The 19,427-nt window shown below is 42.3% G+C and overlaps 1 protein-coding gene across 1 annotated transcript in view; it reads right to left on the bottom strand.

Moving 5' to 3' along the window:
* LTBP3 (latent transforming growth factor beta binding protein 3) overlaps window positions 1-19,427 on the bottom strand; it is a 155,392-nt gene that overhangs the window by 119,587 nt on the left and 16,378 nt on the right. Inside the window, exons 2-3 of the mRNA XM_068260461.1 lie at window positions 16,217-16,510; window positions 14,567-14,778 (exon numbers count right to left, since the gene is read on the bottom strand). Coding sequence (XP_068116562.1) covers window positions 14,567-14,778; window positions 16,217-16,510 — 506 coding nt within the window. The remainder of the gene's footprint in view (window positions 1-14,566; window positions 14,779-16,216; window positions 16,511-19,427) is intronic.

The following is a 19,427-nucleotide window of genomic DNA, read 5'->3' as shown; positions in this document are numbered from 1 at the left end:
TGATCACATGTGGATTTAGAAGCTGCAGGAGGGATGCACAGACTGCTGTTGCCTCCAGAAGAGGTGGCTATAATTCAGTGACATAATTTCAATGCACACTTTATCCCAAATGTGCTTCCAAGGTGCACTCTGTATGGAGGGCCACTGCACTGTCCACATATCACACTTACTGCTGGACTCAAGGATAAGCCAAACCTTTAACATACAGCCTATATTTATTTTTCATGAGCATATACAGTAAATATTTTTTGCAGGAAACCTTCTTGGCTGAAAGCTGTGAAGAAGATGGTGACATGTCAAGCTGAGTGCCTAACGCAAGCAGTATGGTATCTTTTCCTAAACTGTTAAACTTATATAAGATGCTATAAAAACCTGTGCAAACCACGTAGTTATCTTTCTGAATGTCAAGTTAATTGCCACTATACTTAGAGTAGCATTTGACAATGGCATCAGACACTACATTGTGTTCTATCTACAATACAGTGGCTGTAAGCGGAGGGAGGAGAGCGTCATACCTGGTCAAGTGCCATAAATGTGGTCATGTGGGAGGAAGACCGGACTGCTTCCTGTACTGAGAGGTTTATTTTCAGCGCAGTTTTGTTATGTTACAAACCATGAGAATAACTATAGGTAATTGTCGCTAACAAAATAAGATTTACCGGACTCGGTGATACCTCCTCTAGCACACAGTGTGAATTACATAAGCCCAAATTAGTGGAAAAGACAGCTGATGACAGTTACCAATGGACAATGGAATGACATAAAACAGACAGAGACAGTGGAATCAGTGGGCTGCTAGTTACTATTGTTTCAGAGAACTGGTCACCACCTAGCAACTGCTGCTGGCTATGTGGCAACCCCTTCCTAACCAAGAATACAATGCAGAACAGACTGCACCCCTGACAACGAGTCTTCCATAGAATTCCTGTCTATAGCAGCAGGTGATGGTAGTAAAACTTATATGGCATAGAGTATAAGCGGACTGATGCACTTCAGTGCTGATGTGGTATCCTGTGCAGTCAGGGACGGATTTACCATAAGGCACTGTAGGCACATGCCTATAGGCGCCTGATGATGGAAAGGTGGCTCTCTCCCCTCCCTGAGCGCCTCCCTCCCTCCTTCCCTACGCAGAGTCCTGATGAGATAGTAAATAAGAGATTACTCAACCTGCTCTCGGCATTCAAATGACGAGATCTCCCTTCAGTCAGGGGCATCTCTAGCTACTTAATACTGAGGTTCCTTTAGCTACTTAATAGTTGGGGGCAACTCTAGCTACTTAATACTGAGGGTATGTCTGGCTGCCTAATACTAAGGGGCACCTGTAGCTACCTATGATGGGCAAGGGAAGTAAGGGAGAAGTGACAGCTGGGACAACCAGCACACTTGCAGCGCAGTTCAGTGGGGGTTTGTAGTTTCCTAGACGGCAAAGTCTAAGGTGCCAGGACATCTGTGCCTATAGGCTCCTCTGAGGTAAACCCAGGCCTGTGTGCAGTTATTACCACTGGTAAGCCCAGCTCATTAGGTACATATTTTCTAGGCTAGCATGAGATTCCTAACATGTGCAAGCGGGTGCAGTATCACCTTGAACCACTAGTTATCTGAAGCGACCATCTGGCCTTACTGGCTTGACAGAGGAACATTGAGAGCTTCTACTAACCTTACTGGGGGCTGAAAACAACAACGCTTGTAAAGTGCTTTCTTTCAGTATGATTCAAAGCACATAGCATTCCCAGTTCAATCATTTGGATTTTGTCATAGAAGCTAAAACAAAAGGCTACATGTTGCAGTTACGTATAAATGCCAGAATGCAATGGGCTTCCTTCAAACGACTTAAAGGCAACCTGTTTTTAGAGGAATACATTATAAATAATATTTATCAAAGAAAGCAGAGCGCTCAACAGATTCTATAAACAGATACACCTACAGTTCACAACATGTATAGGGATTGTTCCCTTGTGCTCAGCCTAAAGCTGCGCCTGTTAAAGTTCATAAAAGTTCATCAGTTCATTTCTCCTCCATTGTGGCTCGTTTAACCAATAAATGTCCAAATCCTCTCAGAGTAATAAACCTATACGTTCACCAGAACATTCAGCCAATCCTCTCAGATCAGCAGTCAGCGCTTTTGGCCTTGCCAGCCAGCTTTCTGTGGATGTCTCACCGGCCTCCTCACGGATCCAGTGAGTGACAGAAAAACGCTGTTTTGCCGGTCTGTTGTGGGTTGGCCCGTATATCTGGTGAGCGCCCTGTATACCTGTGGTGGAGGCACGTTGGGTGTCGCTGTTGGATGCGGGGTGCACTGGTGATAATATATAGCACATTGCTCAAACGGTATCACACTATTGCTGCCTTGTATTTGTATTTATACATGTACGGATCCGTGAGGAGGCCGGTGAGACATCCACAGAAAGCTGGCTGGCAAGGCCAAAAGCGCTGACTGCTGATCTGAGAGGATTGGCTGAATGTTCTGGTGAGCGTATAGGTTTATTACTCTGAGAGGATTTGGACATTTATTGGTTAAACGAGCCACAATGGAGGAGGAATGAACTGATGAACTTTTATGAACTTTAACAGGCGCAGCTTTAGGCTGAGCACAAGGGAACAATCCCTATACATGTTGTGAACTGTAGGTGTATCTGTTTATAGAATCTGTTGAGCGCTCTAATTTCTTTGATAAATCTTATGTTTCAGGTGTAACACACACTTATATGCAGATAGCGACCCAGAAAGTGATTTGAGGAAAAATATTCTTAGGAGTACCAGTGAGGAGCGCATGGTTATTATTATTTATTTTTACAGGTACATTATAAATAATGCCAGTGGCCTGGCTGACAGTCACATACTGAGAATTTGCCTTTAGGGGCTTGATTCACAAAAGAGTGCTAACTGTTAGCACGGCCGTTTTTGCGTGAATTTTCACGTTTGCGTGCGATCGCAAATTTTCCCATGCAATTAATCGTTATCGTTCTCGCGCGAAAATTTGCGTTTGCACGCAAAACCGATAAGGATTTGGTGTGAAAATTCACATTTGCGCGTGAAACCGTTTAATTGCGTGCGAAAATTCGCGATCGCACGCAAACGCAAAAATTCGTGTGAAAACCGCCTGTGCTAACAGTTAGCACTCTTTTGTGAAGCTTTAGTTGTTTTTGAGTCCCACACCTGCAACAAGCATGCAGCCAGTGGAGTCACAGCATCTGATCTGCATGCTTAAGGGGCCCTAACACAGGTCGATTTTAGCCACTGATCGACAGCCGATTCCACTGCGCTGATTTAATCAGTTAGAGATCGATGCAGCAGGAAGCATGGTCGATCGGCCGGTAGATTGATCTCCGTTCGATTTTGAACGATTTGATCGCTGGATCTCGATGGAAAATCTAGGTCGATCGGTTGCTTGCAGTAGATCGATGGCCCATAGAGTTGCATTGGATCGAATGGTGCAATAATGCATTTAGATCGATTTTCAACAGATTTCATTCTAAAATCTATTGGAAATCTGTTCCTAGTGTGTGGCACACATCAGATTCCTGTCAGATTTGACCTATCTGATGGTCGAATCTGCTGCAAAAGGCATCTTTATTCTGGGCCAGTGACGTAAAGTATTACAGGCAGAGAATTAGCACAGAAGTCAGGCAACTGGCATTGTTTATAAGGGAATGAAGATGGCAGCTTCCATATTCCTCTCACTTCAGGTTCCCTTTAACTCATGATTTATCTCTCCTCCTCAGCCTTAGATTAATGGCCTTAACTCAATATATATCTCTTCTTATCTGTTTATCTAATAAATAAGCTCCCCTTAAAGTGAACCTCCGGACTAAAAATCTACTCAGCAGAACTGAAAAGGCTTGGTGTTTCTTTACCAGTTTCACAGCATCAGAACTTTGTTTTTCTTACCAAAGCATAATTTTTATCTGCATTTTTAGCTAAGCTCCACCCATCAAAGAAAAAAAGCCTGGGCTTTTATTCCCTGATGCTGTGCAGAGCATGATGGGATTTCCTATGTTGTTATTCACGTTGCCTAGCAACTGGGAGTGTGTGATCAGGCACCGTACATATACTGTATACTTCCCCCACCTCTTGTTTCCACCCCATTCCTTCAGATTGTAAGCTCGCAAGGGCAGGGCTCTCACCCTTTTGTGTCATGGAATGTTATCAATTCAATTGCTTGCACACTGTTAGAAATTTATACATTTTAGTCATCCTGTTAAATCAAATTGTAATCAGCAGTGCTGTATCTTGTATCAGTGTTCATATTTCCATGTATATCATTGTCTGTATCATTATGTATCCCTTGTTTGTTTTCTTACATTGTACAGCGCCATGGAATATGTTGGCGCTTTATAAATAAATAAATAATAATAATAATAAATAATAACTGTGTCTTATATGTCTTATGCTCCCTGTCACCTCCTTTCAACCAAAAAGATGGCTGCCATCATGAAATCAAACATTTGCCTGTTCTTTTAAAACAGTGGGTAAGAGATTATATTTCCTATCTATTTTAATTAACATAACTAATGTAACTTAATGACAGTATGTTTGTTTAGGCTGGAGTTCCTCTTTAAGGTGGTCATACATTAGGTGACTTGGGGGCCGATTGACCATCCGATTCAGTTATTATAATCGGATCTGATGAAAATTGGTGCTATTTCAATATATACTTCAATGTTTTATGTAAAAGTAGGTAGATTTCATAACAGCTGCTGCAACACTCATTTAAGAGTTCATAACAGCAAGGATTTTATATATGAAGTTGAATCTCCATCCAATAAAACAATCAAGGTGCTATATGGTCAGACCCGCATAGATCTGTGCCTACCACCCCTATTGGTGAAGCATGGGTGTGCAGTAATACCACCATCAGGCGCTAACTTCAAGGAAGCCTGAAATGATTAGAAAAAAAAAAATAAGTTTCACGTACCTGGGGCTTCCGCCAGCCCCCTGCAGCCGCCCTGTGCCTGCGCCATCCTGTAACGATCCTCCGGTCCCCGGCTGGGGCTAAGTTTCGTTACAGCCGACTTGTAAGTCGACGCCCGCGCGCATCCTCATTCGCTGTACTGCGTCTGCGCAGGAGCCCGAACGAGGATGCAAACAGCCAGGCACAGTGGCTGGCATCAGGGTCAGTCGCCGAAAGCGAAACTGAGCCGCGGCGGGGACCAGACGATCATTGAATACTGACGCGGGCACAGGGCGGCTGAAGGGGGCTGACAGAAGTCCCAGGTAAGTGAAACTTTTCTTTTGTTTTAAATCATTTCAGGTTTCCTTTCAGTTTAGCCAGCATTTCGTTTCAGAGACAGTTGTCTTTCCTTCACTATTACAGCACAGAAGAATGTAACAGTGTACCTGGAAACCAGAATTATGAGTTCAGTCTACATGACCCAGCCAACTGAAGCTTGCATAGTTGTAACCACAAATCCCAGACAATAGATGATAAAACACGCAGCAAAAAGCATGAAGGGAAATGAGCATACTAAGAGATTGTGCTGGCACAGAGTTTGGGAATACATCATCAGGGCATCAAGTACGACTACAAGTAGTGCAATATGAAAATTGAAATAACGATAATGTGCATCAAGCAGTTACTAGGATACACTCCTCTGCTGATTCACAGTATATTCCCGATGCAGGAAACTGAATACAGGCAAATTATGGGAAGGAGAAAAGACACAAACACGACATTCCTAATCAATCCTCTTTGTGCTCTGACTGCACATGGCTCAACATCTTCATCCATACATCATTGTTAAACCAAACTACTCAGTGAGGGTTACTAATGAAACAATTCAACGGGCTGTCAGGTACTCAGACAGCATCAGAGAACAAGCTAACCATGGATTACTCACCTCAGTGGTGGAGGATCACAAACATGTTGCCACAGCTAGAAGTAAGCCTGCACTTTTTAAATGACGCCTAGCCCTAAAGAGGAACTCCAGTGACAATAATGTAATAACAAAAGTGCTTCATCATTTTTACAATAATTATGTATAAATGAGTCAGTGTTTGCCCATTGTAAAATCTTTCCTCTCCCTGATTTACATTCTGACATTTATACATTTATCCCCTGGTGACATTTTTACTGCTGGCAGGTGATGTCAGTGGAAGGAGATGCTAATTGCTTTTTTGGCAGTTGGAAACAGCTGTAAACAGCTGTTATTTCCCACAATGCAACCAGGCTCAAACAGGAAACTGACAGAACCATGGTCCTGTCAGTTTCCCGTAGGAGGGGTTTCACCACAATATCAGCCATACAGAGCCCCCTGATGATCCGTTTGTGAAAAGGAAAAGATTTCTCATGGGAAAGGGAGTATCAGCTACTGATTGAGATGAAGTTCAATTCTTGGTCACGGTTTCTCTTTAACTTATAGATGTATATTGTTTTGTATTCTTACCAAATATGTTTACAGTCGTATTCAGTAATAGACTATTGCTAATTTTACCAATATTCTACAAGCGGCAATCCCCTGCTCCCCCTTATTCCGGGAGCCTTTTTTTCATGTAAGCCTCTGAAGGATCATTGCATGGGACTAATCTCACTTCTATGCGTGCAGATTTTTGTCACTAGAAGATGATCAGTAGTGATGGCCTTGGGAAATGAGTACAGTGATCCTTCAACATCATTTAGTTGGCCAAATGGTGAACAACCACTGTTTTCTTTCATTGTTCTTCCCACCATGAGGAAAGAATTACTTGTTTGCCGCCCATCTTTTCACCTTCTCTCTACTACAGATGGTCAATAAGATGCTAATAATTCTGGCCTACAAGCAAATGTACTGCACATGGTATGCTAATAGAATTGGACCAATCAAATTCACCTCCTGCCAATTTGGGTTGTTCCATTTCCAAGCTGCAAAAAATTTCCATAAAACCATCAATTCCTTCATCCTCCCAGAACTGCCTGTATAGTCTCATCACATGAGGCTGGGTATTGTCATGCATTAAGATGAACCCAGGACTCCCTGCATCAGCATAGAATCTGACAACGGGTCCAAGGATTTCATCACCTAATGTCAGTCAAGGTGCCCATTGTGTAGCCTGCAGAGACCTGTTTGTCCCTCCATGTATACATCTCACCAGACTATCACTAAACCATCACCAAACTGGTCATGCTGAATGATATTGGAGGCAGCATAACATTCTCCGTGGCTTCTCTAGACTATTCCATGTTTGTCTTATGAGCTCAGGGTGAACCTGCCATTGCTTTCATCTGTGAAAGGCACTGGGTGCCAGTAGAAGAACTGACAATTTTGGGATTTTATGGCACACGCTAGTTGAACTACCCAGTGGTGGACAGTGAGCAATCATTAGGCCCTCAGGCCACTCTCATGAAGGGTCAGAGATATTCACACTAGTGGCCTGCAGGTGGTAATTTTGTAGGGCTCTGGCAAGGGTCGCTCTAATCCACCTTGCCCAAAGGAGAAGTTACTGGTCCTGCTGATGGACCTGTCCAGCTCTCCTTGAGAAACTGCCTTTCTCCTGGAATCTCCTGCATGCCCTTGAGACTGTGCTGGGAGAAACTGTAAGCCTTCTGGCAACGGCAGGGACTGATGTGCCTGCCTTGTTGGAGCTGGACTACCAGTGCTACCTCTGTGGGGTCCAGGTATCACCTCATGCTACTAGTAGTGACACTGACCTTAGCCAAAAAAATCTGAAAAGGTGAAGAGGGAAATATGTCAGTGGACTTTAACCTGTTTTGGTGGTTGTCTCCTTATTGCCCCCCAGTCAACCTGTTGCTTATTTCAAAAAGATCAAACCAGCTGGAACTGATTAACAACCCCCAGCTATTTAACTGACAACATATACAAGAAGTTTAGCTGGCTTGGTGCCATACGCATTAAAAAAGTTTGTAAATTTTTCAAGCAGTTTAGTGCTAACCATTGAAAAAGAGGGACAAACAGTAGCGCACTGGTGGATTGAGCAGCCTGGGTGTACTCAGGGTCAGTCCTCAACCCCCACAAAGAGAAATGGTATAAGATATATGGGAGCACCTGGCGCTCAAACACTGATCCAAAATGATGCAGATATGGACAGTCACTGTGGCTATTTAACCAAATGCGGAAGACACACTGTAGGAACGACTGCGCCTCCCTTTGATTGCAGTGGAGTGTCCGTTTCGCATAAAATACTCGTAACAGTACCTCTTAGCAGGATAGAACCAATACCCCAAACCGTGGATGGTGCCGTCTTCTACTGTAGTCTGATCCGTTCCGGAATATGGGGGAGAGAGAGACCCTCCACAGCGCAGCTAGGATCAAAGCTCGCGCGGGGACGCTCCGTCCTTCCCTCTCCACATCCGCCGGTGGTGACGTCACCCTCTGCGTATCACCGCTCTCCAGGCATGTGTCGGCTTACTTCCTGGGTAAGGGTATACAGAGGGGACAAAAACAATAGTGCAGACTGCGCTGAGTGTTGGTAACGCTGCGCATAAGGATGCACTTACAAGACGGATTCTTGGTTTTATTGCATATAAAAAATGTGTGTATCCCGATCCGGATTTCGGCCTCACGCCTTCATCAGGGGATCATCCCTCACATCATCCCACATATTTTTTATATGCAATAAAACCAAGAATCCGTCTTGTAAGTGCATCCTTATGCGCAGCGTTACCAACACTCAGCGCAGTCTGCACTATTGTTTTTGTCCCCTCTGTATACCCTTACCCAGGAAGTAAGCCGACACATGCCTGGAGAGCGGTGATACGCAGAGGGTGACGTCACCACCGGCGGATGTGGAGAGGGAAGGACGGAGCGTCCCCGCGCGAGCTTTGATCCTAGCTGCGCTGTGGAGGGTCTCTCTCTCCCTCATATTCCGGAATGGATCAGACTACAGTAGAAGACGGCACCATCCACGGTTTGGGGTATTGGTTCTATCCTGCTAAGAGGTACTGTTACGAGTATTTTATGCGAAACGGACACTCCACTGCAATCAAAGGGAGGCGCAGTCGTTCCTACAGTGTGTCTTCCGCATTTGGTTAAATAGCCACAGTGACTGTCCATATCTGCATCATTTTGGATCAGTGTTTGAGCGCCAGGTGCTCCCATATATCTTATACCATTAGTGCTAACCATACTCACCATCCAAGCAACCGATACTTCTGCTGGGCACATATGGAAAGCAAGCTCAATGTGAAAGTCAGACTCATCAAATGAATAGCCAAAATTGCGTACTGTGAGTAAACGGTTTGGAAATATTTCTTTTTATCTACTGCTTTATCAGTTGTCTAGCGGAAAAACGGTTTTGTTCATTTTTTTCTTAATTACATTGTTCTTAGTAGGAGGCTGCCTTAATGAGCCGTATTGGGGAGCTTTCGGGGGAGTGGGGGATTTATCAGACTTTGCTGGCAGAGCCTTTGGCGTCTCAGTGCTATCCTCCATCTACATCTGCAGAAGAAAACTGATGGGGAGGAGGAGCTGTAACCAGAGCTCACTCTTATTGGATTTGCAGCTCACATGCGAAGACTGGCTGTATGATTCCAGCTCAGCAAACACACTCTCAATTGCAGTTACAGGAGATCTGCGCTTGCTCCTCTCTGCTGCTGCCTGAGCCAAAACCAGGAAGGTTACCAGGAGGTTGCCACCTTCCCACCAGTGGTTGCTAGGTGGCAACCTCCTGAAAAAGCAAATGCAAATGATACTAAATAAGTTAGATAGGGAGAAAGGGACAAGGATCAAAGCAGACACGGGAAAGAAGAAAAATAAACTTTGCTGAATGCTTGTACAGATTTAGATACAGGCAGAGGGAAAAGAGTAAAAACAGAGGAACCAGACATGGGGCAGACAGATTACAAATCTAGACATAGACGACGTGGTACTGGATAAAAACCAAAACTAACATTTGACAATCCCGGAAAACAAAACCGTATGAAAATGTATGAAAATACATTTGGGCAATTATTAAAGTGGAAAAAGAATCAAGAATCATAAAGAAAGATAAAGTTGACGCAAATTTAAAGTGGCCCTGTGGTTACGGAGGCTAACATATTATATAATTATTTAACAACACCAATTGCCCAACAATCCTGGTGATCCTCTGCCTACAATACTTTAAAGAGGAACTCCAGTGAAAATAATGTAGTTAAAAAAGTGCTTCATTTTTTACCATAATTATGTATAAATGATTTAGTCAGCGTTTGCTCATTGTAAAATCTTTCCTCTGCCCAATTTACATTCTGACATTTATTGCATGGTGACATTTTTACTTTGGGCAGGTTATGTAGCTGCTGCTAGCTGTTTTGGCTGTTAGAGACAGCTGTAAACAGCTAATTCCTGTCTGTGAACCTTGTTACATTGTAACAAACTGCCAAAAGTACAGCGGTACTCAGAGCTTCTTGTGGGAGGGGTTTCAGCACAAAATCAGTTATACAGCGCCCCCTGATAGTCTGTTTGTGAAAAGCATTATATTTCTCATGTAAAAGGGGGTATCAGCTACTGATTGGGATAAAGTTCAATTCTAGGTTGGAGTTTCTCTTTAAAGAGGAACATGAAAAAAATAGACAGCACCAACTGTCATTATCTATAACCCCAGGCCCTAACAATGCGATAGGCTAAAATTTTGTGTTTTTTTTTTTTGTATAGATACAGTATATAAATGCACAGAGGGAGATGCTGGCTGCTTGGCAGTTGGAAACAGTTATTTATTCCCACAATGTAACACTGTTCACAGACAGGATTGTGGGATGATTCCTGGTGGTTATACTTCCAACCGCCAAAGTTCTGTAATGAGATGGACTTGGAGCCCGATGGTGCAGTATCGTTAGATAAAGGAGGTTAGGATAGAGTAATGGATTATACTTACAAGGGTAGGTTGCCTAATAATAGCCATTCCCACATGGTATCCCATAACTGCTCAGCAGGAGCTGGTCGGTCGCTCTCCTTAGGTATTTGGACACGTCGTGTACTATATACTATCCCGAAGGGTCGAAATATAGCTGAGGAAAAACTTGTAGGAGGCGCCCAGAATATAATTTAAACTTTATATCATAGAGTCCTACCTCCATCAATGAACAAACCATAAGGGTTGGAATAAATTTAATGATGTACAAAAAATAAGACAACACATTTCACGAGTACTGGCCCGCTTCCTCAGGTCAATAACAAAGTGCCTAAGTCTGCAGCAGTCACGGGTTTGGGCGCCTCTTTCATTTATTTATTATTAAAGAGGCACCCATGCAAAAAAGTCATAACCACTGAACCGTAAGTGATATTGACTGGAAGTAAAAGCAGGCAAATAAAAACTTAAACTTCTAGATCAAATAACCAAAAGCTGCATAAATTGACTGACCAGCTCTTGCATTTCATGGAACTGTTGTCACTCCTGTTTTTGACATTTCCATTTCCAGATAAAATAATTTTTGCATATAGTCACATTTTTTTATTATCACTCAGTACTTAGTGTCATCAAGGTTAGTGAGTGTTTACATCATTATCTCTTCTAACCTGGGAAGAAGTAAGAGGGGTCAAGACATTTTTTTTTAGTGTCTATAAGGTTCAAGTTTTTAATGCAAATCTATTAAACACTGAAGCACAAGGAACACAGGCAGGAACAGTCAAACATGGCAGTAACTGCCAGTAGACAGAAAAATGACATGTTCACAAAGTCCATCCATAGTGTTGCATCATACAGCCATGGAATCCACCACTGGGCAGCTTCCTGCCAGTGTACTTCTAGTCATTTCCTGACCTCTCCCAAGATAAGAATGAGGAAAAACACCAACAATAATGAAATTATTAACTGTCCAGAATAAAACGGCCCAAACACAACTCATTACACAAGAGAGGCCTCTGCCAAGCCACACCAAGGATAGAGCCAGGATACCCCCAAGGTTCAAGGAAACCTTTTGGGAGGTAAAAGCTACGTATACCTATAGACCTAATAATAATAGTAATAATCTTCCAGGGCTCCTTTGCTGATCACTTAGCTTGAATGGTAAAAGGTAAATGACCAGAACAATTATGCAGGTAAATGACCAGAACAAGTATGCAGGTAAATGACCAGAACAATTATGCAGGTAAATGACCAGAACAATTATGCAGGTAAATGACCAGAACAATAATGCAGCTCTAGACGTTCTCTGACTTTACTGTATGGTTACTTGTTCAGCCACAGGAGCTGCATGTATAATTCATGCCTACTTACATGGGCAGCCCTGGGAGATTCCTCATTTGGCAGAACATGGACAAGGACAAAGGTAGATCTTTTTGACTGATTTATTGAGGTTCTGCAGTGCTGGAGAACATTACAGAACATAAATGATCCTTAAAGGACAACTGAAGCGAGAGGGATATAGAGGCTGCCATATTTATTTCCTTTCAAACAACACCAGTTGCCTGGCTATCCTGCTGATCCTCTGCCTCTAATACTTTTGGCCATAGATCCCGAAAAAGCATTCCAGCACATCAGGTGTTTCCCACATTATTAAAAAGATTAGCTGCATGCTTGTTTCTGGTGTGATTCAGACTCTACTACCGCCAAATAGACCAGCAGGGCTGCTGGGCAACTGGCATTATTTAAATGGAAATAAATATGGCGGCCTTCATATCCCTATGTTACAGTTGTCCTTTAAACCTGGCTTCAGCCTATTTAAATTTGATTGTTAGCAGGTGGCAAAAGTTCTTAGCCTCTTGCAGGTCATAAATGATCATAGTGAAGGATGCTGAAAGGAGAATGTATTAGCCGTATTAGCTTGCAAAGAAATCTTGTGCAGTTAGTCATTAAAGGAATACTGTAGGGGGTCGGGGGGAAAATGAGTTGAACTTACCCGGGGCTTCTAATGGTCCCCCACAGACATCCTGTGCCCGTGCAGCCACTCACCGATGCTCCGGCCCCCCCTCCTGTTCACTTCTGGAATTTCAGACGTACTGCGCAGGCCGAGTATGGTCTGTGCCTACGCAGTACGCTCCTGGTGACATCAGCTGGAGCGAGGACATGGCAACGCAGGCACAGTGGTTTTCAGACTTTAAAGAAGTGAACCGGAGGCGGCGCCGGAGCATCAGTGAGGTGAGTAGCTGCATGGACACAGGATGTCTGTGGGGGACCATTAGAAGCCCCAGGTAAGTTCAACTCATTTTCCCCACCCCCTACAGTATTCCTTTAAAGGAATCACCTAAACAACTTTTGTTGTTATGTCTTTGGATTCTCTCCATGACTAATACCGGACCACACACAACTGGCTCAGAGGAACACATGTTCCTTCAATGCACCACAACATAATTGACTATGATACAGGGGAGGACTGGGACCTTTTGGCCTAGGGGGAAAACACAAACTAGAGGCCCGTGTTCATGGTAGCCTCAGCATAAATGGTGTCACACATGCGCCCCACTTGCTGTATGCCGCTAGTCACATGGGGCGCCCATGCAGAAATACAGCAAGGACACTTACAGGACAGCGTGACAGGTAAAATATAACTGCACAAGCATCGGGTGTCACATAGTACATTTGGAGAGACGACAGCCAGGGGTTTCGGCCGTGTTCGTTGTTCGTGATTATCGCACTCTGTTACCGATGTGCACCGGATTAACCACGTCAGCCTGAGATTTCCCAGCATCTCAGATTCTACCAATTTCCACTCCAAAACAAAAAGTTGTTGATTAGTTAGGCAAGCTTGTGGCAGCACTGATTTTCATCCAAGTCAATAGTAATTATCAAAACAGTTGGTTGATCACCGAGTCGACAGATGTATGGCCACCTTAATTCCCCAAGGCTCCCCCCCCCCACACACACACACACTTATATCCAAAGAGGGACTGTCCCTTCAAAAGAGGGACAGTTGGGAGCAATGATGGTGAGAGAGCAGACAGAGTTTTTTTTATTCCCACTGACCCTCCAGGCAAGGCTTTGCTCTGCATCATGCCATGTATATTTACTAGCTTTCCCACCCTCTAATTGCTAATTGGGCTTTTATTTCCCTCAGCCAGCCTAGTGGTTCACCTTATACAAAAACCTAAATGCAGCAGGCCCTGCACCAGCCCTAAATCATCAAATGAGAGGCAGCCTGGGGGAAATCTCCCCCCTTCCCCCCTGGCCAGTCCTCCCCTGCTATGATACAACACTTACAAGGAAGAAAAACATTTTTGATGTATGATTATTAGCAATCATCTGACACCCAACTCAAATGTCTACAGGAAAACGCATCTACATATATGACTCATTTAAAGCTATTCAAATCAAACACAACAAAATAGTCACTTTCATAAAAAAGGATAACCATCAAAATATTACAGATCAATTTATCACCATTTGTTACTACAATGATGTGTCCATTATCAGCCCCAGACCGATCCAACTTTTACATACATAGTCAATATACATGTATATCCAATGGTACATCTCACTTTTGTGTCTTCTGGAGAGATAACTTCTTCATATGCATTTAGCCTGGCTATAGTTACTACTAATACCAACACTAACTTCTATCTATACTTAAGTTCTGAATTAAAACTAATAAGGTAACATGGTTTTATATCCATTGTAAACAGAATCAAATGTTCTACAAGGGTACAGTTACATCTTAAATTTAAATAAAGGTGAAAACCACAAAGGTAAGAAGTCATGTAAGTCTGACATAACCACTTACAGCTTGTTTGGGCAGAGTGTCTTGAAAGCAACGTCCTAATGGTTTGTAGGTGATGGGACGTGACAATGCTGCCTTGTTCCCTTCTGGAAGAGGAATTATATGACCTCCTCCTCCTGCTCCTTCAGATCCAAAACCCTCAATACGATGAACCTGCACAGACGCGTTGGGTGGGTGATGTACTCTGACATTTAGCAAAGGTGGAAGGACCTGAACTGAGAAGAAAAGAATCGTTACATAGCGCTGGCATAAGATAAAGGCCAACAGATATGATAAATACTTGGATGGCCGTGAAGTGCAGCCTGCCAAGTGTAACATTAGAGATAAATAAATCAGTCTGTATATCACTGAAAGTTAGTAGATTAAGGGATCAGATACTTTCAGACAAAGCTGTTTTTTTCTTGTGCAATATGATCTCAGCATGGTGCAATATTTCCAAGGGTAGGAAGGTGGTAGGAGGTTAGGAGAGGAATTTTGGTTGATGCTAAGATCAGATAGACACTTTAATCTAAAACAGTGTTAGCATTTTCAAATAAAGGGTTAAGATTTGGGTTAGGCTAAGGTGAAAAGTCAGGCTTCCTGCTAGAATATCCACAGAGAAACAGGTAAAGTTAGATTGCAATTCTTTCACTGGATGAACTTTTTGTTAGTATGAGTCTAAAGTTAGTGCTAGACACAGCTTAAGGCCTGGAACTCACTAGCAGGCTGTTACTAAGCAGTTACTAAGTAATTATGATTTGAAAAGCTCTTGCTAATGTTATGTCATGCAATGGTTGTGATCCCACTTGAGCGATATGATTTTATAGAAATCCCCCATAGCTTTGCATTAGCTTTTTCAAATCACTAGCGCTTAAAAAAGGCTGCAAGTGGATTTGAGCCTTTACAGTAGTTAGTTTTAGGCATTAGTGTTAGATCATTACTGTGATGAGGAGAGAGTTAAGCAGCCAGTTTAGGGGGACAAAGAACTGTTATAGCTGTGTTGTAAACAAATCATCATCATCATAATCTTCAATTTGTGATATGGAGCTTATTCTAATAAATTAGCAATTGCAGCATATTAGACCGGGAACTGAGCAGCACTGATGCTTGTCTGCATAGAATAGGTCGAAGCTAAATTGTATTGTTCCTCATAATCCGCTTAGTGTTTTGTTGTGGGGCTTATTCTACTACATGATCAATACAACTCTGTATTATTATTATTATTAGAAAATGAAAGCACAAAACTTTTTTTGAAAGAGGTGTTTTTGTTTCATAAGAGGTGAATAATTTCTTTAGTTTCTCACTAACAACTTAGTGTTACTGTGTAAAACATTCTCACCCTTATCCCTTCCATAGGCCAGATCTGCCAGGAGTAATATAACAAGTGTGAGCACCAAGACCTCCCTTTTGAGAACATTGAGGTCACTATTACCCACACTTGACAATTGTGGACACAATAACACTGACTGTGGAAAAGAAAGGGAGGTAATAGGTTGGGAGTCCCCTGTGGCCCCTGCAGCTGAAGTGGCTATTCCCCCAGTAGTAACGCCTCTGCAGTTGGTATAAACCAAGCTCTAAGCAAAACGTCTTGTTGCCTTTTACCCAATGCAAATCATGTGATTTTTGACTGCTGCTGGAGACCAGATTACCATTTGTTTCAATAAAGTGAAATACCTTCTGCAGAGCTGTGTCCAGGTGCGAGCGGTACGGTGAGAGCTGACTGACTGATCTTCACACCTCTCCCTTCAGGGTCATCATCCCCAGTAATGACTTGTACGGCATAGACTGCATGCTTTCCTGATGACGGGTCCATTCCTTCTGTTTCAGTCACCTCACCTTGACTTTGTGATCCGCTGCCTCCGGGCACAGCAGGGAACTGGCAAAACCTTCCAGTGAACTCAGGTGGGCACAAGCAGTGATTGTTGGATGAGCACTGGCCACCATTCATGCAGGGTATTGGACACACCACTATGAAGACATAATGATAACATATCATGATAGTCATTTACTCCCACTGCTCCCCTATTAGTATTTATAATAAAGGGTGTAAGAGACACTGAAGCGAAAACAAAATTATGATATAATGAATTGTATGTGTAGTACGGATAATTACTAGAACATTAGTAGCAAAGAAAATATTCACATATTTTTATTTTTAGTTATATAGTTGTTGTTGTTTTTTTGCATCATTCTCTAATATTTGCAGTTTACACACTACTCAGCATGCTAAATGATTTTACAGAGCAGGCTAGCAAACTTTTGACCTGTCCTCTGCAGACAAAAATAATATACAATGACTGATAGTTGAGATAACAAGCTTCAGAAGACAGAGCTCTCTGCGACTTTGAAAGTTGTGGAGCTCAATGGCTCTTTTGCATAGATAACAACCGGAGTTTCTTAACTCTTTCTGTACTGGAAACAATATACTTATGCCTCTCCTCCTAATGTTTTATTTCTTAGCTTATATAATTTTGTTTTTCGCGTCTGTGTTGCTTTAAAGAAGAACTGTCGCGAAAATCTTAAAATTTAAAACACACACACACACACACACACACACACACATACACATATATAAAACATATAGTAAATGTTAAGATTTTCGCGACAGAGGTCCTTTAAGTTCTTTAAAAATAATAATAATAATAATACATATTTTCCTTTATGTACAGTATTTATTTAGCCACACACCCATGTGATATGCTGCCGAGTCATGGTACCAGGTGCAGTGCTAGTCATGCTGGGAGCTGATAAATCTCTCAGGAAAGGAAGGAGGGGGGTTCCAGGAGGAGACCCACATGACTTATGTACCAGTGCCCAGGACAGCTCACAGTGGTATTCACATACCTACTGAAGCCACCTCCTGCATCTTTTTTTTTCTTATAAAAGATAAGAATTCTCAGGGTCACAGGGAGACAAACACTTTGTCTGTGTACACTCACACAGTTAATAAGCATATTCAGGGGTGCCAGGCTTGAGAAAGGAATTAACACATGTCAACCAGCATATGGAGGTACACCCCCCCAGACATCAGACATAAAAAGAATGACATCTTAAAACTAAAATAAAATGTTTATTCCTTTATTTTCATTGGAGTACTAATATTAATCATGTTTTATGTTCTTGGTATTACAATTTTTCCATTCAGGTCCACTTTAAGTCTATGGACCTTATTTTATTCAAGTGAACAGTAAACTGTAGGAACCCATAGCAACTACCGGTAGTCAGCAACCATTTTATTATTTGCGTCCAAGATGATAAGCCATTAAAGAGGAACTCCAGTGAAAATAATGTAGTAAAAAAAGTGCTTCATTTTTTACCATAATTATGTATAAATGATTTAGTCAGTGTTTGCTCATTGTAAAATCTTTCCTTTCCCAGATTCCCATTCTGACATGTATTACATGGTGACATTGTTACTGTGGGCAGGTTATGTAGCTTCTCCTAGCTGTTTTGGCTGTTAGAGACAGCTGCAAACAGCTAATTCCTGTCTGTGAACATTGTTACATTGTGGCAGTTTGCCCAGAGTACCGCGGTACCCAGAGCTTCTTGTGGGAGGGGTTTCAGCACAAAATCAGTCATACAGCGCCCCCTGATGGTCTGTTTGTGAAAATCATTATATTTCTCATGTAAAAGGGGGTATCAGCTACTGATTGGGATAAAGTTCAATTCTAGGTTGGAGTTTCTCTTTAAGTATGTGGGCAGTTTTCCTCCGATCCCATCAAGTAAGGTACAGTATATGTGTTGTAATGCTCACCTATCAACCCAAAGGAAATTGATCAGTAGATAAGGATTTTAGGACACAAGCCAAGATTTGTAATTGCCTTTAGGCATGCAGGTGAAGCATATAAGAATGTAAACTACTGATAGGCTCTTGGTGCAATATCGCAAATAATAAAATAAAGGGTGACAAAAATATACATGACTCTACATGATGTTATTCTCTGATTAGCTGGTCACAATTATGTGATCATGTCTCAAATTTGCTTCCCGTTTTCCTCTACAGGAGACATAGGGCCTGATTCACAAAGCGGTGCAAAGTGTTTGCACGCCTGTGAAAAGCCCTTTATCACGCCTTAACTCAGTTTAGGCGTGATAAGAAGTAACTCGCACGACATTCCCGCGTGCAAAGTTTTATCACGCCTAAAGTCTTTTAGGCGTGATAACTGGGTTATCACCGCTTTGTGAATCAGGCCCATAGTATGACCTGGCCATAACAAGCCAATTAGAGACATACAAATCAGTCACCTGATCAAATCAATGACCTCCTTAATGAAGTCCCCTTGCGGAGAATTTGTGTAGAAAAACTCATCAACTCTAATGACAAAAGGTCACCTATCTATACTAACTATCTATGTATGCAGTGACATAATGGGCCTGATTCACAAAGCGGTGCTAACAGTTAGCACCCTGGTGAAAAGCCCTTTATCATGCCTAAACTCAGTTTAGGAATGATAAGTTTAGGTGTGATAAGTTTAGGTGTGATAAGTTTAGGTGTGATAAGTTTAGGCATGTTAAGTTTAGGTGTGATAAGTTTAGGCGTGATAAGTTTAAGCACCAACTGGGTTAGCACCGCAGTGCACAGCTGATCAAAAGTTTTGCGCTAGCAAAGTCTGGTGCACTTCGTATAGAGTTTAATGGCGCTGCTTTGCGTGTGGAGCTTTGCGTGCGATCTAAACTTATCTAAACTTAGCATGCCTAAACTTATCATGCCTAAACTTATCACACCTAAACTTATCACGCCTAAACTGACTTTTCACCAGCATGGTGCAATGGTTATCATGCCTAAAGTCTCTAACTGGGTTAGCACCGCTTTGTGAATCGAGCCTATTATCTATCTAAAATCAAGAGATTCTAAGTTTCATCAGTTTTGTATATGAAGTACCTT

The sequence above is a fragment of the Hyperolius riggenbachi genome, chromosome 11 (assembly GCF_040937935.1).
Source record: "Hyperolius riggenbachi isolate aHypRig1 chromosome 11, aHypRig1.pri, whole genome shotgun sequence".
NCBI lineage: Eukaryota > Metazoa > Chordata > Amphibia > Anura > Hyperoliidae > Hyperolius > Hyperolius riggenbachi.
Note: the sequence above shows the minus strand (reverse complement) of the source record. Positions and strands in the feature narration are given on the sequence as shown.